The sequence below is a fragment of the Porites lutea genome, chromosome 5 (assembly GCF_958299795.1).
Source record: "Porites lutea chromosome 5, jaPorLute2.1, whole genome shotgun sequence".
In the NCBI taxonomy this organism is placed as follows: Eukaryota; Metazoa; Cnidaria; class Anthozoa; order Scleractinia; family Poritidae; genus Porites; species Porites lutea.
In genome coordinates this window covers 27,065,061-27,090,703 of record NC_133205.1, presented here as the reverse complement: position 1 = coordinate 27,090,703, position 25,643 = coordinate 27,065,061, and the positions used below count along the sequence as shown (strand labels likewise).

At 38.3% G+C, this 25,643-nt stretch overlaps 1 protein-coding gene across 1 annotated transcript; it reads right to left on the bottom strand.

Annotated features, from left to right (window-relative positions):
* Positions 1–1,092: 1,092 nt before the first annotated feature.
* On the bottom strand, positions 1,093–25,445 carry LOC140938476 (uncharacterized). Its single transcript, XM_073387954.1, has 22 exons — positions 25,198–25,445; positions 23,242–23,333; positions 23,068–23,111; positions 22,507–22,579; positions 21,274–21,381; positions 20,314–20,527; positions 19,152–19,269; positions 18,716–18,845; positions 17,931–18,026; positions 16,838–16,888; positions 16,294–16,356; positions 14,770–14,863; positions 13,246–13,271; positions 10,993–12,138; positions 9,078–9,969; positions 7,783–7,950; positions 5,582–5,699; positions 4,897–5,020; positions 3,823–3,921; positions 3,099–3,143; positions 2,248–2,304; positions 1,093–1,162 (listed from the first exon to the last, which is right to left on the bottom strand). The coding sequence occupies exons 1-22, from the start codon at positions 25,277–25,279 to the stop codon at positions 1,118–1,120; spliced, it is 3,885 nt and encodes a 1,294-aa protein (XP_073244055.1). The 5' UTR covers positions 25,280–25,445; the 3' UTR covers positions 1,093–1,117.
* Between the last annotated feature and the right edge of the window lie 198 nt (positions 25,446–25,643).

The window sequence follows — 25,643 nt, the reverse complement described above, 5'->3', positions numbered from 1 at the left end:
AGAGCCGAAACGGTGAACGTCACGGCTCATCGTGTAGGATGCAATACTTAATTATCTTACTCGGGTTATAAGATCACAGAAACTCTCACAAAGACAGAGTTGCTCTGATGTTATAATTTATCACTAACCTCTTTACCCGGTAATTAGCATATCCCAGAGATTTAACCGAGGGCCCTTTTTGATGCAAATTCTATCTTTTTGCTAAATGTGCACGTGTATATGAAACTTGAAAACAATGCCAGTGAATAATGAGGATGCTCGCTTGTAAACACAAAATCTGGGGGGAAAATTGGCTATATTTGAGGCCCTATTTAAAAGCCTTCCCAGTTTTCAATGTCCTTAAAACTTGCAGGGAATATTTTTTGACGATTGATCTCGGAATTGTCGAATTTATAAAAAAATTTATCGAGCAGTTTTTGGAAAAATGCGAAATTTTTAGGAATGGACCAAATTAGCTCCAAAAACTGTATCAAAAGCAGCTGAATGCAAGTTAATAAAATCCTTCTTACTTGCGATCGCCCAGAGCAATTCCCCTCTTTTTTGTATGCCGTTTTCAATGGAATCAATCCACTACAAGATGAAGCCGTGTTCCCAAAGCTTATCATTTTCTTAAAATATTAGCGAATTGAGCGGCTAGCATGCTATTTCACTGCTTTGATGATTCTTAAAACTGCATTTCGAAATATCTCGAAAACGCTCTCATAGAATTTCTTCAAACTTTGCCATAATGGAGGCAATTATGACAGGTACATACTCCCTTAAGCGATTTCTTCAAAAAACTCTTCGTACAGAGAAACTCAACGATAAATGAAAAACGTAATGGCTTCATTACGTTGCCATGGCGACTCCGATTGCAATAAACCCAGATCATAAGAAATTTTCATCTTTATGTAATACCGTTGTGGTAACTTTTTTTCTATATCTTTTCTCATGCCGACGTAGTTAAGGCTCAAACTTGGGAGGTATCCCCCTTAAAAAAATCCAGTCGAGCCACCTTACGCTATTACTATTAACACAGACTACATGGAAAACAGATCTCTGATTTCGGAGAACCGGTGTGAAAATCGTAGTATACATAACGCAATGCAACTTACTGCTTGTAGTTGTCTTCGCCTTTTTAACAAAGGATTTGAACTCCAACTGTTCCTTCGCTGCAATTCCTCTGTTCAAACGAAAAAGAAAAAACGAATGTTCTACAACTCAGAACATCAATGGTAGCCACAGAAAATGCGCCTTTCTATTTGCTGGTTTCAGCTGACGTCACTGCGGCTATGCTTGTGGGCACGAACAAAAGCGTTTCATTCCGCTGGGAGCAAAACGTTTTGTCATGAAAATACTTCGAAAAAAAATTATTGTTTTGTCCACCAGTATGGCCGCCTTTTCACGTGGCTGAAAACCAGCAGTAGGCCATTCCTGAGTGGTCCCAAGGCTCTGTTTAAAGAGAGGTTAAGTTCGAAGCAAGTGATATAAAAAACGATTTTATTGACATATAAATAATCTTCATTTTCCAAGAAAGGTTTTACACTGAGGGTGGATTTCCACTACCGCGTAATTTTTACGTGCGTACGCACGTAAATTTTACGCGCGTAAATAAAATAGAGACAATCCATGAAGAGTCGCGCGTAAACGTAAAAGTTGAGCGCGGTTCAACTTTTACGTTTGTTATCTTTAATGAAAAGAATAAGGTCTCAAACTTGAAGAGTCCATCCTGTTTCCCTTTTAACTACCGCGCGTCAACAACCTGAACCTAAATAAATAAGTATGTGTAATCAAATGGTGACGAGTGAAATTAGGGGATAATTTCACGAGTATACCATTTGATTACCTATTAATATCATGGGTGACGAATTACGTTAGCAATCTTGGATCTTTGACATGTTTATCCTGGATCTATCGATCGAGAACTCCACTCTCTCAAATGTTTAGACCTTAAATTTGGCTTATAGAGTTCAGAATTTTTCAGACTTTTTCGGCAAAATACCTGTTAGAATCCTTCTCGATGTTCCCTTGTGTGTTCAGGTTTTCTAAAGCGTCTTTTTGTGCCCTGACATCTTCATTCATGGCATTTTAAAACTTTGTCGCCATCTTGACACTGAGACGTACGGAAGGCAATTGGTAATTTCACATGTGAAATTACAAATTAACGCTGAAATTTCGCGCCAAAATTAAGGAGTAATTCGTCACCTATGATATTATAATAATAACAATACCAACGCGCTAGTCGTATATACCATAATATGGACTTACCACAATAACACGAAGCCTCCTATTTCTCTTGACGAGTCTGCTGATTCTGTTTTTTTCCTTCAAAAACACAACGTAGTAAAACCGTGTCATAAGTACGGACATCAAAGGGAGCTGCTCATACAAATGGGCAGTCTGTGTTGAGTGCTTTCTCGTGATCAACGCTAATTGAGCCTGTATGGTATTGAGCTCTATCTAGTTTTTACTTATTTTCACCATTAACAGTAAATTTATAGCTTTCTTTTGCCAAATTAGTCCCATTCAGCACTCCAAACAACAGGTTTGCCGGCGGAATGACTCACTGACTCTTGAATAGAACAAAGCAACTGACAGGTTATGGAATTTTCTGAGCGCAGTCATCCCAACAACGAACAGTTTATATTTCTGACAGTGAAGGTCTGTATCATATTGAGTCAATGTAGAGGTGATGTAATCTCCCTTACCACCATCAAACACATGACGACGCATCGCTATAGCCAAGAGCGTTCCATGTGAAATTGAGGTTTATATCCCCTAGAAGCCGCTCGTTTATTGTACAGTAAAAGTGGATAAAGGGAAACCATTTCTTCCTTTGAAAATATAGCTTATTAGGTTAAAATTACGAATTTCATTTATTGGAACTGCGGAATGAAGAAATAAATGCAAAGAAGTTCATCGCAGTTTAAAGGGGCAACTTACGCAGTTACCAAAAGAAAGCCTAAAAAAAATTCAGTCTTGCCAGGACTCGAACCCTGACCTCTGCGATACAAGTGCAGCGCTCTAACCAACCAACTGAGCTGGCAAGTCAACTGGGAGCTTGTCATTAGGATAATCGTGGTTAAAGACGCGACTTAATATTGTAGAGACTTTCCTACCTTTTTGTTATTTGGATTTTCATAACAGACGGAGCACTCAAAAGCCTGTATTGTAAAAAGTAATGAAGAAACAAAAAATATTCAGACCTTTACCTAAGACATTTTCAATGAAGTGCAAAAACAGGTCTGTAGCACACAATGCGCAGGCGGTGGTGGTGCAGTAATAAAACACTCTTTTAAGTGCTTTCAACTTGCTCTCTCATTAACAGACCGACGAAATGGCAAGTATTTGTTTCACGCGATCGAGGCCGTCTTAATGTAATCCACTTCCCTCTAATGAGATGGGACATAACCAGTGCACCCTTATGTATTCCACTTCACTCTTATGAAATGGGACCTTCGCAGTGTGTCCATACTACTCACACAGTAATGTGTTAACTTCATGCTTATGAGATGGGACCTTAGCAAAGCGCCCTCTACTACTCATACAGTAATATATTCTATATCACGCTAATAAGATGGGACCCTACTGGTGTGCCCTATACAACTCACTTGGTAATGTACTCCTACTCATGCTTATGAAATGAGACCTTACCAGTGCGTCCTAAACTACTCTCACGGTAATATACTCCACGGTTATGACATGAGATCTTAGCAGTGGCTGTGCTTCTTCACTGTCACAAAACTTACACGGCAATGTATTCCACCTCACTTAAGTGAGATAAGACTTTACCGGTACGTTCTTTACCACTCAAAAAGCAATTTCGTGACTGTCTAGACTAACCTGTGCAGGAGGAGCGACATAGAACTCATCATCAAGCACTCGCAACTCCTTTTGATCGACTTCCCAGTAATCTCCTAAGTCAAGCAGTCTGATACCAACCTAATATCAGTGAAAAGTAGCCAATTATAGCGGAACTCCATGAGCGCACGAAGCACGCGCAAGCGGTGCCCCATATCTCAGAAAATTTGGTAATCTGTCCATCCGAGAAATTTTGGTAATCACGAGTCCGCATCACAGGGCAACCAATGTGAAACGTTAAACTTTCTAGTTAGTATGGAGCCTGTAACCTACATTTAACTTGATAATAGGCATCCATATATGGCCAACTGACAGCTGTCAAAACAGGGTATCCGCTGACCATAGACTCATGACTATATCGCCCGCTCAGGTGCTAACTCATCAAGATCACGTGTTTTCCGCTGACCAGTTATAAGATTTTTAGTGATCGCTGGCTCAAGTTTATGTTTTTCAGTCATATGGTTCTCCGCTATTAAAAGTTAAGTTTAGATTCGCGGATTTCTTTGCAATGGTTTAAAGTCCATAGTCTCAACTAAATTTAACATGCATAAACCAGAGCCTCGCTTTTAGCTCTGGCTAAATCTATGTATTAGTATTCATTGACCGTATAACTCCTGACTTAATTTTAAGTACGGAATGAGAGGAAAATCGTAGACTATCGTTTAACTGTGATGTGGAAAAATGGATAAGTTAACTTTTCTTGGTCTTGATAACTATAATAAGTCCAAAAATTTGTCATTTTCCGATTCAGTAACCTTTTACTATCGCTTCATTAAAGGATCCTTGACTTCCTCAAACTCTGAGCTTACTCTAAGCCTGATGAGTGACTTGAGGTTGCAGGCAGTTTTGAACGGTTTTCTTCGTCTTTCCTTCCAGTCTTATCTTAGTCTTTTCTTGCAGACTCGACTACATTTAGGACTTATTACAAAATTTCAATGTAATCGCCAGTTTCACGGGTTGTTTCTTTCACATCACGATAGCTTTATAATTGTAACATTGAACTTATGTAACATTTCATAAGCCGTAAGTGTGCACCAAAGCCTTTGGTAGTCTCACCTTTCCTTTACTTGAAGTTTCCTCAACAAGAGCACGGTACCAATAATTATCCAATCCCCTTACGGCACAATGTTTGTACATAAAAATACTTTCAAGAGGTTTGTTATTAGCCTCGATGTGAGCCCTGCAAAGAGAATCAACATCCACTTGGAATGTGCGTTTTCCTTATCAACTAGAAGGTAAATAAAAATCTATCCACTTCCGAGGTAGTCAACAACTCGCCCATCGAGCGCTGTTGTCCTTCATGTGTGGTACATATTAGAACCAACTATTAACATTTAACCACAGCAGCGTTAGCGCAGCAGGAAAGTTGTCGGAAAGCCGATTATCGCTAAGGGTTGAATCTTCATTTCGGTTTCCTGTTTATTTTGTTCAACGGCGTTTCTCCTGCTCATTTTATCTTGCGTTTTGAGAGCGTCAGCCCAACCTCAAATTGTAGGCAGAAAATAATCAAGAGAAATTTGTCTTCAAAGTGCTCTGATTTGACGTCAAATTTAGTGGTTATCTTGGGTTATCTTATTCCTGTTAAAAACAAACGGGCCCTAGTCTGCAGAGGGAGGGATTCCGGTTTAAATCTGTGGCAAATACCAATATAAGGGTTGAAAAAACTGAGGAGGAAGGCACTGCCTTTGCTTTGTAAATCAAGCATGGATTTGAAAAATGCAAGGCACAAAATCCTACTAACCCCATTCGTGCCATGGCATCTATGAAACGCTGATCGTCTTCACCTGGCTTATGAACACGAGCCCAAAAAGTGCCATTGCTTGAGAGGCTCTCTAGAGCATAAATGTACTGTTCCTTTCCTACAAATGTGAGAGCGGAAAAAGTCAGTAATGTCATAGTTCTCTGTTTTGATAGACACTGCGATCAATTTGGGTTTCTGGGAAACTGCCCACCTACCCTTCCCCTAAGTCAACATTAACACTTTCTTCTCACTTAGGGTAAAATGTTGGATTAGGAGAGGGGTGTCGAGGCCTCAAATGTAATAAATGACCCTAAATGTAATAAAGGTCCTAATTGTAATAACTTTTGGCCCTAAATGTAATTAAGGTCCTAAGTGTATTTGTTTCAGCTCTTTATATGCTTAGGGTCATAAGAAGATTCCATAGTGTTTGCATTTAGCCTTACTACAGCTTAAGCTAGTGAGCACAAGATGTGTCTAGGGAATATCAAACACTAAATACCCCAGGCAGATCCCCTATATAGCCATTTGAGTAACAACTTATTATTATTCATGTGTTGAAATCCTGGAAAAAAAACTTAGCATAAAAATTCACTTCAAGAAGTACTCCTGGTAGAGATTAAAATCAAAATCTGGAAGTCAGAAAAACTATCAAGATATACTGCCATTAATATCTTGCTGTTTATATCTAACTTCGTGTTCACAGCATTCTGTATGGACCGACCAACATACTCTTTTGGAAAATGATAAAAAAAAATAAATAAATAAACCATTTCTTTTTTTGGCGCAACATTAAAAAACCCCATAGGCAAAAGTAGTTAATTTACTACGATTGTTTCTAATGAACATTAATACTTCCTTCAATTACTAAATTACTACTGTATTTTGAAAACTTTTGTGTAGATTCCATTTGTTTATAACTCGGGTTTTACGATGTAGGGTTGTAGTAGGAAACATGATCGAGACGTAGTTAATTTTTAAGTGTTTCTCTTACTTCTTAGGCGCTCTAGCCGCTTTCTAAGTTTATGAATGTCTATGAAGACTACAATAGGGCGAAGAAAGTGAATCGCCAGCTGGCTATAAAATTAATAATCCGACAACAGACGGATCGAAACGCACCAATTACTGATTACGAGTCTTCATAGCCAATAACATCACGGCTTACTTGACAGACGACCAATAACATCACGACGTACCGTAACTGACCAATCAAATCAATAACCAGAGTATGATACCATCAACTGACGTGATACAACTAACTTTGACTCTGAAGATGACTACCGCACAGGTTGTCGAAACATCAGTCAATGTCAACAACAACAGTCCTATTCAGGACAACGTTCTCCCGGACGATCAAACTCAACCTACTTTTGAAATGACTCCTGGGTTCAAACCTTTCACAGTTTTATAAAATTAATATCGCATCAGACCGTCGCATGTTTCAGTCAGGGACTTTATCGAGTTTGGGGTTGTTATACTACATACATGCAGTATACTGTTAAGACTTCCATTACATTTAGTGCTAAAACCTATTGCACATACAATGTTATTAGACCCTTTATTACATTTAGGGCTAAAAGTTATTACACTTAGGACCTTTATTACATTTAGGGTCATTTATTACATTTGAGGCCTCAACACCCCTCTCCTAATCCAACCTTTTACCCTAAGTGAGAAGAAAGTGTTAATGTTGACTTAGGGGAGGGGTAGGTGGGCAGTTTCCCAGATACCTAAATTGATCCAGATATTGTTGCTGTAAGAGCGGTGTGTTGCTAGACTTTAATCCTTTTTTGCCGCCAAAAAGCCGGCGCTTTTCGCTGCTAGTGAGCTATAACATATAGCCTAGTAGTAGCTCAACCAATCAGAACGCAGCATTGATAATAGACCACTAGCTGGATTTTACTAATATCTGTTACTTTCACCCCTTTGTTTCCCAGGACTACCCAAATCCAATTTAAAATGAAAGCCAAATCCTAAATTTCATACTGCAATATACTGAAAAACTGAAAGAAATAGTGCTTTTAGAAAACACCGCCGGGACGATAAATTAGTCCCTGCATTTACCAACTACCAGGTTGTGGAGTGCCGCTTACTCTGAATTTTTGTCGCGTTTGAATGAAACATATTATAGACGTGCACGTATCGTGATCTTAAACAACCAAGAACAGGAACTCAGTTCACCCCTAGCCCATTCCCTTTCTTACCTATCTCCACAGGCAAATCCTCGTATTCACAGAGCAAGTCCTCTGAGCTCCCATGGAATGCTGGGTCCGGTTTGGCGGGCTGGCTGGTTACACCATTTGCCTGTGAAGAAGCCCGAGTTCCCTGTTGATCTCCACATTCACTGTCCGACTCTTGCACTTCATTTTCATCTGAAAGTGTGTATAAGTACATTATAGAGGGAAATGTATTTTATCCTTTTCACAGTAATCCACATTACATGAATTGAATGACTTTAAATTCTCATTTCATGTTTAAAAGTAGAAAAAGTTCTTAATTATGAAAAACAATATTGTTGCCTCACTCTGTTAAAATCATCCTTTAGCAAAACCTTTCCTATTCTGAGTTTAAGAAAAACGCTTGTTCCGCCCATGCGTTAAGCACAATTTTAGTTCCTTTCTCCACCGGTCAAATAGCCTCAGAGCAGTTAGAAATCGCAAGAAGCAAAGGCTTCTGAGATTCAAAATTCGAGCGCGTCAAGTCAAGTCGAGTCAATTTTTATTTAAACTCACACAGAATAATAATTAATTCAAATTAGTGCTTTAAAATATAAAATCCAGAGATTGTGAAGGAAAAGAAATTTGCCATTGTAGGTTCAGTGTGCAGAGTTTGGGACACCGAGGTTTGCCAAAGGGTAGGGGCATCACGGTGGATTACTATGGAACCCCTTGTTTATTCTTCTCCTTAGAATATGAATATGTAGAGAAATCAGCGTACAGGTCAATATAACAAGAAGGCAAACCTCGGGCCCCCAACCTTGAGAGACCACAAGCTCACTAACAATGTTTGTCAAGTACATCGACTAACTTCACGCGAAACTTGGCTAATTTGAGAAAGGCAACGCCATAAGTCAACCCTACAGAAATTTTTTGCGAAGATAACTGCGACCGGAATTGCCTCTTTTTTCAAGAAATTTGTCTTTTGTTCAAAATTGCACTTTGTACATTTTTAAACAAAATACAGAAGATGTTTTTTAAATAATCACATCTAAACGATCATTTAGCACACATCACTTTAGTCGGTCATTACTAAATTAGGGAGTTTAGGGGCAGCCACGTTAATGAACGACGGACGTCAACCGGAAGTGGACTTTCTGACCTCTTCAGCCGTGATTTTGAACAAATGCTTGGGCAAATGGTCTCTGTAAGAGTAAAGACACTTAACCATACAAATAGGGGGTCAAGGCAAAAAGGCTCACTTCCGGAGAAAAAAGGCTCACTTCCCCTTGACATGCGTCGCTCAAAAACGTTGCTGCTTTAATTTCCCTGTTTGTAAATACCTGTAACGGTGTCCGTCACTTTGCTCTCATCATCGCTAATCAAGAGACTGGGTTGAGAATCTGAAGGTTCTTCTTCACATTCAGGATTATTTTCATCAGTCACTACTTCTAATGAATTGCTCACTGCAAGATCACCAGGGTCTCCTTGTGGAGTTTGCAATTCTACAGTGTTTTTGAATCCATTGAGCTGCCCTAAATCTTCTTGTGATGTACCTTTACCTGATATCCTCTCTTCAAACGTTGTTTGCTTATCTGTCGGCTCATTTGCCAAGTCTTGGTGAGGAAAAACATCCGAATCATAAACAACACTCTCAGATTCAGTTTTGGGTACATCAAACGCTTCACCACATTGTAAGTTTTCTTCGTGTGTTTGCGTTCCATGAGTATCTGGTGGAGTATTATTAGGTTCGTCCACAGCACTATCACATTCTACATATTCACATTCTGTGGTTTCCGACAGGGCTCTTCTACCACTCGTCTTGAGAGGACTACAGCTCTCCCAGTCACTCTCATTGTCTGTGACAGTGTCAGGTGCTGATCTTCCAAATTCAGTTTCCGCAGAGGCTGATGCAGCAGGCTCGGACGAGCTTTGAGTTTCTGAAATGTCAGCAATTGTCTTTTCTATGGATGAACAGACAGAAGATACACTTTCTTGAGGCGCAACATCATCTTGCTTCACACTGCTCACTTCGTTGTCATATTTTACAGAACTGACTGCTGTGCAGTCTTCATTGTTGAAGCTTTCCGCACCAAGAGAATTAAGCCCTTCAGTGGAATAATCAGACACAGCTGTCTCTGACACAGCAACACCTTTGACCACTTCCTTCTTTTCACTAGGGATTTCATCCAATGGTTCATTTTCTAAAGATTTTGCTGCCTTAGAGTCCTCGATCTACCACGAAAACAACAACAAAAAACCCTCTGGTTAGTAGTGCATATAATCAGGGAAACTTCAGCCTCGAGCTGATGTGGACAAGAGATCAGTGTGTGTCTTCTACATGTCATTTTATCAAACACATTCTTCTGGTGCAGACAGATGATGATGATGATGATGATGATAATGATAATAAAGAGTATATACTAAAACTGTGGATAGTTTTTGGCGCGCTCTGATTAGCAACTCAAACTCGGGATATCCAGTGCTATTCACTGATGCACCCCCAGCTCTTCCGAGCGAGCGACGCCAAATTCGTGTAAGTTACGAGTAAAATGTCTTCCCGGATTCCTGCCGTAACAAACAATAAATGTTTTTCAAATAATCAAACAAGCTGTTCCCGAAATACACAAACAAGGTGACAAAATTTGGTTTGGAAGTTTTAACAGGTAAAGCTTTGTCTGTTTGACTTGAATTTATCGATGAAACCGGCGAAAAGGTTTTTTGTTTACAAATGCAGATTAAGTCTTGCGCTACTTGGTTTTTCTGACATGTTCATAAATAAGCTTAAAACTAAATTACATGTTAATAGTTTTTTTACAAAATGGTCAAATACAAAAAGAATTCACAACTATTTTTGAAGAAATTTCCCACTAAGAGCTAAACAAATGCCTTCAAATGTTTTGTTTGCCCGCAAGAAAACGCGACGGCCGTTCGGTCATTTGCGCGCCAAAATTGTTATCGTTGTTTAGCAGCAAATGAGTTAAAAATTATCATTTTTGTGCTCAATTATCTCAATTCACTTTCTCCAACTCTTTTGACTTTGGGTTCCAAAATTTTCCCTATGTTGCACATTACGGGTCACACTCCACAAGTCCCCAAAATCAAAACAGTTTTTCTCTATGAGTACAAGCACGATACAATTGCCCTACAAATCCTTAAGGAACCTACAAATCCATGACCTGTGAGTGGGAGACATGGAACGTGACAAGTTCAAGAAACCATTAAAAATTTCAGAATTCGAATTCCCAAAGAAAATACCTCTTGGTCCCAGTCCTCTTCCTGTGGCAACTGCAACCCCTCATCTCGCTCTTGTAGCTGAGCACTTATCAAAGGCTTGACTGTACCGGGAATCCCTACTTGTTCAGTCAAGTACAACTGGTATGACTGCAAGGCAGGTTTTAAAATTGAACGGAAATAGTTACAGGACTCATAACTCCGAACAACAAGCTGTCCTAATTTGTTTGGGATTTCGGTTCCATCACCACAGTTTGCTAGAAATCTCTTGTGGAATCCACATTCAGGAGTAAGAACATCTCCAAAGAAAAGATCTTGTGCAAAGAACCACCTGACGACACAACAGCCAATCAAAGAATTAGATAGATGATATGGCTTGATTGACGTAGGACAATTAATGTTGGGATCAATGGCAGATTCCATTTTCGCCATGCCGCAGAAATTTGTACTTTTAAGTCCTGAAAACAAGAGGTACACAGGGTTCCCACCCTTGTTCGCCTGCTCGTTAAACGCACGGTTAAGCTTTTTACCACTTTCTGGTAGAGAACACCAGAGTCCACACTTCATCGCCTCTATAACCCTTTTCATGTTACATCTGACCATAAAGAACCGTGCCTTTGGCAAGGCTTCTTTTGGAAGAAAACTCAAGGAACACTGAGATATGATGTGGTTATACATGGCAAAGTCAACGCAGCCCTCAGGTACATTGACCTCAGACAAAGTCACGGTATCGCTGTTCTCTTCAACAGGTTTTGCAGTGAGAATTTTGTTAGCCATCAGCGGTAGATGTAAAATTCCAGGAATGTTGCATCTCTCCGAAGAAATATCCAAAGGGGCTTTACTTGGTGTGTTGTTGTCAGATGAAGATGAGGCTGGAACAAACGCAGCTGCTTCTGCTCGTAATGATGGCGGGTCGTCAATTGCATTCTGATTGACAGCATTGTCACTAACGGGGTCAGATAATGCCGGAACTTCGGCATCACCAACACTGATCTTGTCACCTTCCTCGAACAGCTGGTCTTCTGTTTTCTCTCTATTGTCGACATTCTTGCAAGCATCTGGAATTAAACTGGATGGGACATCCGTCTGTGAAGGAGTTTTGTTACTGATTTCTTCAACTACAGCTGGATCATTCTCCGCTTCCTCCGCCTTAGGTTGAATGGGGCGATCCTAGAAAAACATTTTACGTAAAAGAAGAATAACCAAGAATCAAATAAATTATACATAGCGCTAACCCGGGGTTAAATGTTAACCCAGGTTTCCTTTTTCTTTTTATCAATATCACTCTCTCGGAAAATTTTCTCTATTCATTTTAGAGCATCCAGTCATCAAGTTGTAGGCAAAGAAAACTAAACTGGATTTGCTTTTTAAGCTCTCGTATCTGAGTTCAAATTTCGCACTAACCCTGGGTTATCTTAACCCTTTAGGTCCCAGTAGTGACCAACATCAATTTTCTCCTACCGATATCCATACATTGTCATGAGATGAGGTTATGAGAATTAATCAAAAGATCACCTAAGAGAAAATACTTTGATCTTTTATAAAATTCTCTCAACTCATTCATTAAGGAAATGTATAGAGATCAGTTTGGAGAATTTTTATGTTGATATTGGGGCTTGAAGGGTTAACCCAGCTTCGAACAACCCGGCCCTGAGGTACAAAGAAAGAGTTTAACTGTTTAATATAACAAAAATTAAATGACTCTTTTACAAATACCATTTGCATGTTATTTCCTCGTATTATTATTCCACTATTATGTCATTTTACCATATAAGGTCAAGAGAACAAGCAAAATACGAGGCCGTAATACACCGTAGTGTCCTGGTTTAACCGGTTTACAACAGGGCGAATACCGGCGGATGCAAAAGTAGCAACTGTGGCTGACAGAATAAGGATGTTTTGGATACTCTCATTAGAAAATAGAAGCCAAAATACCATTTTTCTTTTGCAGTAAAATAATTAACCTCTCATTCAATGGTTTAGCATATAATAAGCGCGAACATTTTGCTAATTGTTAACGCCATTCTCACAGACAGAATCAGGATGTCTCTGAATACTCTTACCAAAAAATAGAAGCCAATTGCCAGATAATTTTTTTTTTGTAGTGGAATAATAAACCTCTTATTCGATGGTTTAGCATATAATACGAGCGGACATTTTGCTCATAGCTCGTATTTACGCAACTCGCAAAATATCCGCACGTATTATATGCTAAACCATCGAATAAGGTGTATTTATCATTATTTTTTTTCAAAACCCAAGATGACACATTCTCACCTCTGAAGCAAGTTTCTGCTCCTCCACTAAAACAAAGTCAAGAACAAGAATAAAGGTAAAAATCAAAGCCTCATAACAAGTTATAATACTGTGATTTCCATCCACCCCTCAACCTCGTTCCATGTTGTATGCTAACTATTGACTCTCGTCCAGTCTTCAACATAAATCTCTGAAACCACTGAAAGTGCACTGGTTCAGAGAGGGAAGCTTGCTTTGGACAACAAAATAATTCTTCTGGTGAATAGGCGATTAAGGGTTGGATCTCTTTTAAGACGTAAACTTTTGAAATCATTGTCACATACTTGCGACAAACTGAAATTGTTTTGATACCTCCCTACCTTCTTGAATTCATCTCTTAGCCTAAACTAATTATCTTTCTTAACTGATCAATGATGATGAAAACATTGGTCTTACTGACTCATACTTTCTCTTCCCCTTCCTGGTTTCCTGGGCAAAATAAGTAAGCAGCAAGCAGCAGGATCCATGTATTTAACATGTATTTGTTATAGTTGTCAAAAAGTGAGTTCCAATGTGAGGTGGGCATAAAATTACAATATATTAATTGTAGGCCATAAAGGTCCCAGCTATTGGTTTTTTCATTTTATTTTGTAAGGCTCCACTCTTCAGAACTGAAAGTGCTTTTCTCATATGCTCCAACTCTCAACAAAGATTACTTTAATATGCATGTAATTTTCATGTAATACAATTTTCACAATATTATGCACAACGTCTATACAGGGTGCAAAGAAAATCATTTTTACAGCTTGTCATTCGGGCAAACTGAAGCTAGAACTTACTAGCCCAGACATCATTTCAACTAGCCCCAAAAGCTTTTTGATGAGCAGAATTGATTTTAACAGTTCTTCTGTTATTCAAATTGCTAAAAAAAATCACTTGCCCGTTGGGCAAGTTAAAAACAGAATTCACTAGCCCAATAGCAAAATCCACTAGCCCCAGGCTATTGGACATTACTTTCTTTGCACGCTGCTACATGTTATGTATAGTAATAATCATAATTACATTTATTTATGTTATACAGCAACTCATTAACATGCTAGAACACAAGAGAATACTGTTGGTACAACTTCTTTTGATACCTTGTGTCGAGGCAAATTGGAGACCTTTCGTTTCTAAGATGAGGACAACTATGAGTACAACATTTTCTCAATACTAAGTAGTGCTTGCGGGTGAACCAGTGTCATTTTGACGGGAAAACATGATAGCCGTCTGGTCGCAATTCTACTATGAATTTTAGCATGAATGTTATAGTGTCGGAAACAAGTTATCAATAGTTAGAAGTTTTATTATTTTGCAATCAGGAGAGGGCTTAACCTTCTTCAATGAATATACCAGTGCTAACTTTTCTGGTGAAAAAAAGTACAATGAAGCTTTCCAGGTGTCTATTTTTTGAGAATACATGAGAAAAAATTAAGTCAAATAGTCACAGTCGTTCTCGTCCCCGAATCTAAAGGTCCCAATTGAAAAGGATTAATACAAAAAAAAAAACACTAAAGCTCAACCAACCTAACTGTGTTACTTTGGTGTTGATGCAAACTGGCGCTTCACCACATGACGCAAGTGTTACATGGTTCACAGTATGGCCTTTACTATCAGTCACCTACGAAAATACAAATACAGTTATTTTCACATGTTTGAGCTCCAAGCTTTACTAATTTACTGTTATCAATCACTCATTGATACAAACCAGAAATCATTCAAAAGAGCTTGGGATAATATTTGAGTAAACTGAAGGTCTCATGTTGAGATCCATTTTTTTCGACATTCAGGGGGGGGGGGGGGGGGGCCTCTATGATGACCTATATGGGGAGGCTTACCCTGAAAGGGGTACCTTTCTCGGCCTTCTGGTATGAAAGGGTAGGGAAATCTGTCATTTGGGTCTGTAAAAAGGCCAAATGGGGCTAACAGATGAATTTTATCAATATGGCTCTAACAAGACGAGAAAACATTCTATTTTTGCGATTGATTCCTGTTTAAAAGACAGCACATTTACAGCAGTTAAAAGGGATGCAAATTTCTTAACTAGATATGAGAAACGGGTACCATCTGTCAATAGAAAACAAAATGACATTTGAGGGACAAGCACAGAAATTCCACACCGATAACATGTAACTACCCAGATCATGGTATAGTATTTCTGATTGCTTGAAACAAATTTCCCTTGCAGTACGATCAGTCAGAATCACTACCCAGACCTGGGTAGTGACACGTCATCAGTATGGAATTTCTGCACTTACAGTGTATTCCTCAGACATCACTTTGTGGGGAAACCAGTAGTGGCATCCTGAAATATTGGCTGTTTTCTTGGGTTAAAATGATAAATCCAGCAAGTTTTTACGCAAATGACAAATTGGCCTAAAACCCAACGTAGACCCTTAAAGAAGATCTGATCATGTAATGAGATTCTAAAGAAGCTGACTGCTAATATCAGTGCAAGTGAATGTTATCTCACGAAAAAAGTTTATCCATGTCCAGCTATTTCAAATTCTTGTAACAACCAAATAAAAAATATTATTGCAGTTAATCCTAACTACCACTGCCACCGAATAGGTGCCTTTCATGGTACCAGTAGATTTAGCTGTCAGTAAAATGTTTACAGCTTGCAATTAGAGAGAGCAAAATTAAAACAATGACCAATGGGAAATTCACTGGAATAGAAACTTGACAAAACCATGATATACAATACCACTTACGTGACAGGACAGCCGAAAGAGAGAAAGGAAAAACATTTGTGTGTTACAAACATGACATGGCTATTACTTCAGAGTTTTGTCCTGATCATCACTTGACAATACTCTTAATTCTGGTCTATTACAAAGAGTTCTGTTTAAAGGAAGGTAAAGTTTCATGGAAAATTTTTCAAACATAATTTTATTGACCAGCTTGTCACACAAAGTTTGTCTTCCTCTTTCCTCCGCTGTCCTTTTGCATAAGTTAACTAATAGCGATAATTATAGTTGTCAAAAAGGAGTTTCAAAAATTAGTCACACTGGTAATACTATTAAATGAAGTTACATCAACAAAAAATACCTGGTCTTCAAGTGCTGCCATTAAGAATTTGTTAAAGGTTAAATCTTTAAAACACCACTTTGCCTAAAAAATGGACAAAGATTTGACAAGCGTAAGCTCTTACATGTAACATCAGTGACAATGACAGAAAACCTTCTTCAGCCCAAAAATCACAGTTACTTACAGCAACACACACATGTAAAATGTACTGCTTTATAAAACCTAATGGTATTTTCTGTAGTTATGTATGGCAGTTACTGCGTTTTTTCAAATACACATGAACTCCGAGGTTCAAAAGTTAACAAACGCTTGTGTTCTACATGTATGCTGTTTTCAATCATCTTATTAGCAGACCTCAACAGAAGTTTACTTCAACAAGTTCAAAAGGTCATGATTTGTGGTTTCTGATTGCTGGATTTCAACCTGTTTTGTCATTTTCTGTGTTTCAGGGTTCGTTTCTAGCGAGCATAATTATGATTGACGGCAGAAAAAGGAATTGTAAGCTGACTTTTAAAGTTCAGAGTTCATGTGTTAATGAGAAGTGCAGTCAATTGTACAACATCACCTCATAAGGAAGCTGTGAATCAAGAGTTGGAAGCAAACAGCATTCTAGAGCCTGCAATGAATGTTAAAAAGTAGTTCTTTACATTTTCACAGAGCTGCAAATAACCATGATGCATACATTGTATAATAATCTTCGGACAATGAGCAACTACAATATTGACCCAAGGCCAACAAAGTTAATCTAAACTTTGGCTTAGCTGGCCAAAATAATACCTTGGCCAGACATGCAGCTGATGTAAATGTACTGTACTCGTAAGTCCTTTGAATAAACTATTATGTTTACAACTACTGCTACAATAAATAGTTATGCTATCAAATAATCCATTGCTCACTGGATTATATACCAAGAATGGCCACTACAAGGCCTTAATTTCAACACAGATAAGGAGGTGCTGCACCAAGAACTGACAGTATTACACATGTACATAATATTCATGGTGACAACACTACAATGACTGCAAAATATAATGACAATCTTAAGCATTTCCTTCTCTCTCAACCTCTCCTGCTCTCCCTCTACAGTTTCATGTTTTGCATCTTTTTTGAAGGTTTGTAACTGTGCTTTTTCCATATGAACAGAAAACATAGTTCACTGTGACAACCAGACCAGCCTGCTGTTTACCAGTATCATGTGCTGAGGGCCTGAATCTGGACAATCACCAGACCAGTGTAGCCTGAGAAACAGTTGACTTGACATTTTGCGACACCACCACTGCTTTCTCAGCAAAATGACATCTGAGAAACAACTGCAGAAATTCCATACTCTGATGATGCGTCACTACTGGGTAGTACTTCTGATTGGTTGAAGCAAATTTTCCTTGTGCCACAACCAATCACACACACTAGCCAGATCTGGGTAGTGAAATGTCATCAGAATGGAATTTCTACAGTCCTTCTCAGACGTCATTTTGTGGGAAAACTAGTGGCAGTGACATGAAATGTTAGCTGCTTTCCCAGTCTGAGGTCAACTGCAACTACATGGACCACTACATTGAAAAGATGGTGCTTTCTCAAGGCCAGGCAAGACAGAACTTGAACAAACAATAGAAGTAATGTACTGTTTAAAGTTTCTGCCCATACCTGGTAGAACCTACCTGAAATGGAATATCCAAAAATTCTGGAGGCAGTTTACATAAACTTGAAGGTTGAAAATTCTCAACAAATCCCAAGTCTAAAAAGCGTACTTTCACCTGAAAAGCACACAATACAGTGTCTGCAATTTTAGCAATTACACTGCTGGATTCCACTGCTGTCAGTTTATGAACAATATCAGCATTAGATAAGGTTTTTGTGATACCAGGAATAATCAAGGTTATCAGCCGAGCCTACGGCTGAGACTGATAACACTTACATGTACTAAGATCTTGATTATTCCTGATACTGAAAAACCGAATCTAATAATAATGTTTTAATCATAATTATTGTCTTGAAGAAAATAAAGATCAGCACACTGTCGCATGGAATTCAGTTTGACATTGCTCTTGGAAATCAAGCATTCTGAGCATAACCTACCGATAGGTTGCCATGATTTCCAAAATTAACGATATAGGGTTTTAGCCAAAGAGAAGACAGATAGTAAGCAAGATGTATAATAGTAGGACTTGTCTGTAATAATATTATTATTGTGATGTGCGTCTTAACTTCTTTAATTCAGGGGTCATAGCGAACTCGAAACTGGACTATTGATTGATCGTTCTCTGCGTCCTACAAGATGCATGCCATAAATTATTTTGCATCTTATGGGGATTTTTATGCGTCAGGGGCGCAGGACGCAGAGGTAACAAAATCACTGACTGAGCCAGGTAAGAGAATTTGCAGGTTGATATTGGGGTTTAAGGGTTAGTATGATCACCCCAAGAGTGTATAATATTGATCTTACCATTCCAGAGCTTGCAATACTTTCTATTCTCACACGACAGAACTCTTTATTATTTCTGTTAAGGACTGCACAAATTGCTCCCACGCTGACATCAACAGTGTCTTTGTAACCATGCATGTGATAATAGGTTCTACACGTATGAGCAAAGCATATAATAGGGTATTATAATCAGTTTCATTTCAAAGTTCAGTACCATTCAAAAGTAAGTTGACAGTCTATTTTGAGTCTCTATTCTTGACTTGATTCACGATTCTCAATTCCTGCGTGAATCGAGAATCAAAAACAAGAATCGAGTCTAGGATCGAGTCTAGAGAGACAGAAAACAAAAGATTCACCGATGACAGATTTCTCAATAATTATACATACATGTAGAAAAAGCTTTTTTGATGCTCACCAAAAAATAAAACATACTCAGTAAAGGAGAACATTCACCTACCTTAAGCCACTATGGACTTGTTGTGCTATGTGCAAATCACTTTCCCCAACTTTAATCATCCAGAAAGACCCATTTCTGGCCAAAGAGCCAACCACAGACACAGGAAAGACATCTTTTCCTAGATACAGAAAAACATAACACCAATCACAATGTCAAAGAATCTGATGATCTCTGCTAGCATGATTGCACATGCAGGACAATTAAAGCTGGAATAACAAATACACATTTTAAAAGGCAAGATTGTTTCCAAATGTCATAGCAGTGATTTTTTTCCCCTGCTGCCTTGGGTGTCATCCTTGTGCACCTGGAATAAAGCTAGGGTGCTAAAAAGCTACATGTAGATTCTCCTCTCAATTTGCCTTACGGGTCCTTGTGAATCAAGGGAAGAATTTCATATTTGATCAGGTGCGCTTCCCCGCACTTTCTGTCAGGGAGACAGCATGGCCAAGTAGTTAGTGGATTGCACTCTCTAAATCAAGGCATCCCACGTTGAAATTGTTTCCTCAGTCCCAAATTCAATCCCTTCGTTTGTAAAATATTTAACTTGTTTGCCTCCAGCCAGATAGAATTTTAAATCATTATCACTGTATGTTTGATTGGCTGTATTTTCTCTAATATTTTTGTAGAATGCCTATTAAAAGCTGGAGCAGCTGAATGCTGTCCAATGTTGTTCAAGAACATTTTGTATTTTTATCTTGACAAAATTGACAATGCACAAGCATCCCCAGCACCAAAATACATGTATTCTTAGTTATTTCCCTCTTTCATAAAAGCATGATGCAAACGTTTTTGAATCCTTAAGAAGAACATTAAATTCTGTCACCCAGTGAACAATGTCCTACATGTACATGTACATTCAGTTGACTAGTAGTGCAGGCCAAGGTAAAGCAAACAACACAGATACAAGTCAGATGCGTGTACACATCAGTGCTGAAAAGCATCTGCATCAGATTAGATGTATCAGGCAGGAAAAAAACTATTTTGTTATTCACTTTGACAGCTTCACTTTGTGGGGTATTGTTGTAAAAAAACAAAACAAAAGACTATTGGGTTTGAAGAAGCTACACTGTATATAGTCGATAAATTTGTGGTAAGTCATACATCTGTAAGTGCATTGCTGTATAAAAGGTTACAAACCTATAACTTACATATCATTACTTACCTATGATCTCATCAGGAAGCTTCAACAGAGGCTCTATGGGGAGAACATTTTGGGTTTCACCTGCTGGCTCCTGTGCAGGATGTACCAAAGACTGTTGGGGTGCAGCAGTAGAAGGAGCAGTAGCCTCATGCTCAGGAGTACAGGGATCCTTAAAAGCTACAGTGACTTTAGTGTCCTCAACAGGGGCACTACACTGTGTCAACAAGGTTGATACCTAAAGAACAGCAAAAAGAAAAAAGCCGCATGAATATAGAGTCTGTATTTTATAGTTATGGTTTGAGAAAGATGACTAAAAGACATTGGTGAAAAGCGTTTCCCTCAGGGTCAGGGTGGGAGTCATTAAAGCAGTGGCTGTATCCTTGGGTATTTGTGACACAGGGATTACCTTGGGCATCCTTGAGCAACCTCCATTTTTATATGTACACCCAATTTCACAACCTAAATACAGCTGTACCCCTTCACTGCTTCAGATACTTTAATCCTTTACATTAAATCCATCAATGTCTCTACAGCATGTAACACACATGGCATGTGTGGGTTTGTTCATCTTGGTTGATTCTTAATTTTCTTTGCCTCATGGCCCTGATTATTCATGAGTTAGGACTAGCAGACAAAGGAAAAATGAGAATTTTTTAATTAGACCTCACAATTTGTCATGGGCATGGTCAGACATTAGAAATAGAAGGAAGCATTGTGCTTGGTTTAAAGAGCATTTCGGGCAGTTTTAGTTTGTTTTGGCCAGACAGTGACCAGAAAACAGCTTGATTCTAGAGGCATTTTTTTTAATTTCCAGGAGCAAGAGTGATAATTGGATTTAAGGAGAAAATAACTTACCAATGTTATTTTCATAACCAGTAATAATCAGCACTTTTGAGAATAGCAAACTGAGAATTACATGTATTTATCTAGGTTAAAACAATTAACTTCAAATTTAAATTTCCTAAACAGACTTCATAACACCTTTGTTAGATAACCAAAAGCCTTCTCAATTCTTGTCTCACATTCTTTGATCTCAGCAATACGTTTTTTTGTTGCAGTCTGCAGTTGAATTAAGTGACTTATTGTCTCCTGAAAGAAAAAACCACCACCACAAATTAAGTGCCATCTTCCACAAAAAATAGTGAATTATGATCTGTTAGGAAACTGCCAAGACAGTCGATCCTGACATTGATTTTTATTATCAACAAAATTTGCTACAGTTAAGTTACAATAATATTTATGGGCTATGCATCGTCCCAAAAAGGGGGGTTTCACTGATTTTGCCATGGATACAACTTGTCAGAAGGGGCATTCTAATAATTAACACTTATTAATGTCAAAAATAGTTACTATTTTTGACATTAATATTACTATTACAGTAGAACCCCGGTAACTCAATCTCTGAAGGAAAACAAAAAATAGTTCATGTTAGTGGGGAATTTGAGTTATCGGGGTAAATTTCAGTAAAAATTTGATCAAGGGAAAGGAAATTAATTTTACGTGTAGCTGAGTTAGTGGGGAATTTGAGTTATCCAAGTTCGAGTTAACAAGGTTCTACTGTAGTTAAAGTCAAAAACAGTTGTTCATTACTGGATATAGCTCCAAATACTTTTTTTTACCGTAATCTAAAAATGTTGCAAAATAAATCCCTGCAATGCAACTTTTTCTGCCAAATTTTGGATGAGTGGGTCTTTTAAGCAAACTTCATTCAATGGTGTATTACTACTCCCCTCAAGGTGAAGGCCAAAGGCCTCTGAGTATACATATACCAAAGTTTATAAAGATAAACTTGTCACACCTGGATTGCCTAGTGCTTTGCAATCTCCACATCATTAAATGAATATCAGGTTTGGATCCCAGCAAAGTGACAATGCTCCCCCCCCCCCCCGCTCCCCCGTTTTTTTTTTTTTCGCTAAAAGCTTGCAGACTTCTTCTTGTAAATTTATTTTAAGATCTGAGATGTATAAAATTTGAGTGACAAAAAAAATATAAAATAGATGACAACAATGAATCAAAGCATGCACTGACAAAGTAATGTTGTAGGTAAAATTGACCTCAGGTTAAATCAGTATTAAATTCCTTTGTTAGCTAGCCCTAATTATTATCCATAGAAGACAAAGGAAACTAAGTTTTAACCTGAGAACTAGTTTTATCTACAACACAAACATATTGTAATTAATATGTAGCTTTATTTTCAGCAGTAATAATAAATACCTTCTCCTCTTCTTCACAGTATTTCAATCTAGCCAGCACATTTTGAAGAATATCACTTTCAACAGCTATTAATCTGGAAACATTTCAATTAATGAGCAATGTAAACAGGAATTAGAAAAAGTAAACGTGTGTAAACATGAATTACATGTATTAACTGGAAGCATTCATGCACTAGAAAGAAAAATAAATTATCCACAGATAATAAACCAGCATTGAAACCATGCTGAAAAGGGAGACAGTAAAGTAATCAGTACATGTAACTTTACATGTATTCACAAAACTGCATTGATTACTTTACTCTATGACCACCCAAAATAAAAAAAAAATCAACAGAGAATGGCAAGTTTCAGTTTACAAAATAACAAACTAAAACAAGAATAGTAAAATTTACCAAAGAGGCTTCATGAATTTGAAATGTATGTATAACACCACAAGAATTTGTTTACAGACCCGAAAGTAAGAATTACATCTAACCATTTGTTTTACATTACTGGCTGCTGGTTTTCACCAAAGCCCAGACACTAGTAATGTGAATGTGCTTCTGTTTTTTATTTTACTTACTTTTCAATGTCATCAACGTCTTGTGAAAGCCTACGTTCCCTGTCCTGCAAAACAATAATATCTTTTGCAATTAATTTGAGCCAAAGCTGTTCAATTCCCTCCCTACTAATCACATTCTCTCGGCAACTTGAAATAGTGACAGCTCAACTACACTGTATATGTAGATTTTTTCACCTTTACTTCAATTTGCTCAACTCTGTGTGCTCTGAATACATCTAGACTGTGCACTTGAATATTACACTGCGGGCACAAATTGATGACCGAGTCTGAAAGATAGCAAAATACAACACCACATCAAACATGGTACATGCACCTGAGACTATAATATGGGGCACAGTGGACCATGTGATTTGAGTTTGTAACAAGTGGTACATGGAGCAACTAGAGGGTTGAGATATTTTACGGCCCGTCTTCATTCCTACTAGCCTACAAAACCATCCGTTTCTCTTCGCTCTTCGCCGCTAGGGACGTTTCGCGCAGAGCAACGTCTGCGACTCAGAGACAGCAATTCCATACTGATGACATAAAATCTGTCCGGAATCCAGTCAGAAGTGCTGATTGGTCAACGGAGTAGTTACATTGTTTTAGTTATTATTTACGAATGACAGACAAAAGACAAAAAGCCACAAAGGTCAAATGTAAACACAAAGAATCTCTAACAAAACAGTCCATATTTGTGGAATATAGTCTTCCCTAGAAGAAGCATTTGAGTTTTCCTGGTGCTAGTTAGCAGATGAACAAAACACTTTTCCAAAATGGACCGCAAGACACGTAAAATTGGACAAATTTATATTTGGAACCCCATGACTACCGGATCTATCATCTAAACATTGATTTGCGTCATCATTATGGAATTTCTGTCACTGAATCGCAGACGTTTCTCCGAGCGAAACGACCCTAGTAGTGAAGAGCAAGGAGAAACGGATGTTTTCGCAGGCTACATTTCTACAGGGTATGATGAGATCACCTTAGACAATAATTATAGTTTGCAGAGTATTTGTATATCTTCTCAGCATGTATAACTTGGAACTCACACTAAAACCCCAAGGGTAAAACTATTATCTTGGTGGGAAGTAACTGTTGCCATTCTACCACCTGCTGATTTGGGGGCTTTCATGTGAGGCATTAGTGCTTACCCCAGGGGCCCTACTCACATATTTTAGTGACGGGGGGCTCCGAAGGATTTTTTTGGGTCTGACATTTTGGCCAAAAGGGATTTTTTTGGGTCTTTGAAAGACGCCGGGATTTTTTGGGTCGCGAGAACAACACAGGGATTTTTTTGGTTATTGTATTTTTCATCAGCTCAAATCAAAAATAACATAAGCGCAATTTATAGTTTTGTTTTTGACCAAAACCAAAGTTGAAGTTGGCATGTTTTAGCCGTTTCCAGAAGATAAATAATAAAATTTGCTGATGCAAAAACACTGAGGGATTTTTTTGGGTATGCTAAAAAAAGTAGGGATTTTTTTTGGTAGACAATACTGAAGTTGGGATTTTTTTGGGTATAAAATATGAACCTCTGTCGGACCCCCCCCGTCATTAAAATATGTGAGTGGAGCCCCTGGGGTGCTTACAGTATTTATCTCAATTATCGATTTCCCAAATAACAAATTCCCTTTGAGTAAAATAAAAATAAGATAATCATGTAGCATGTTAATTATGCAGCAGTGGGAAGCTGTGTCAAAAAAAAAATTGAAAAAAAAAACTCTTTGAAAAGAAAAGGGAGGGCGCTTGACTGAGGGTCCTTCCTATTTTGCCATCCCCTGCCACCTCTATTATACAACTGAACACTCATCATGACAACTTCAGAAAACCCAGCCACATCATTTACATTTGTCGGAACGCTTTAAAGAACGAGGTATGACACAATAGGCACTTTTGGTATTCAATGATACGCAAAGAAGTAGCCGGGTATTCTGAAGTTTAGCTCAAATATTGACCAAAAATTATGCTGTCCAGGATGACAAGCAGATCATGTGTTGAATTTTGACACATGTGCAAAGGAAATGACAAGAAATGCAACGCATACGTGGACAATTTCTTGCTCCTCTTTTCACGAGCAAGCAATGTCTAAACTTTTCCGAGATAAAGTCGTACGTTAGAGCATCGATGAACCAACTAACAACCTACCACGTTTGCAGTCAAAGCACTTGAAATCTGCCTTTTTCTCGGGATGATTGTAGCAGATTGGGGACAATCCAGCTGTCGCCATTGCTGGACCTTCTTCCTTCAAAGTCTTCTGAACATCACGTTTACTTCCTCCTCACGACTTTTTCTCTCACCTGATGAGCGTTCAGCTGAATTTTCAAGTGAATTTCATCTACATTTCATCGCGATTGTTACTCACAACGTACGCATGCTTTTGAGCACCTTCGAACTCTCGCGCCAACATTGGACATATAACAAACTGGGGAGAGTCATAAGAACACTTCCGAATAGTGTCCGAAGATGACGTAACAAAACCTTCGCCTGTGCTCGTGCAGTTTTCAAAGATCCGAAGGAATATTTTTCCCAAAACCTCTGGTAACACACACGAAATGTTTCCAACTCTTGTTTTTGGTAGAATTTTCTGCCTA

Coding starts and splice junctions, on each gene's coding strand:
- LOC140938476 (XM_073387954.1), bottom strand. CDS start 25,279: ATGGCGACAGCTGGATTGTCCCCAATCTGCTACAATCATCCCGAGAAA. Junction 20,528..21,273: donor CTTTTGGTTATCTAACAAAG/GTGTTATGAAGT, acceptor GCTGTTCTTTAG/GTATCAACCTTGTTGACACA. Junction 3,144..3,822: donor ATGTCGCTCCTCCTGCACAG/GTTAGTCTAGAC, acceptor TTTACAATACAG/GCTTTTGAGTGCTCCGTCTG.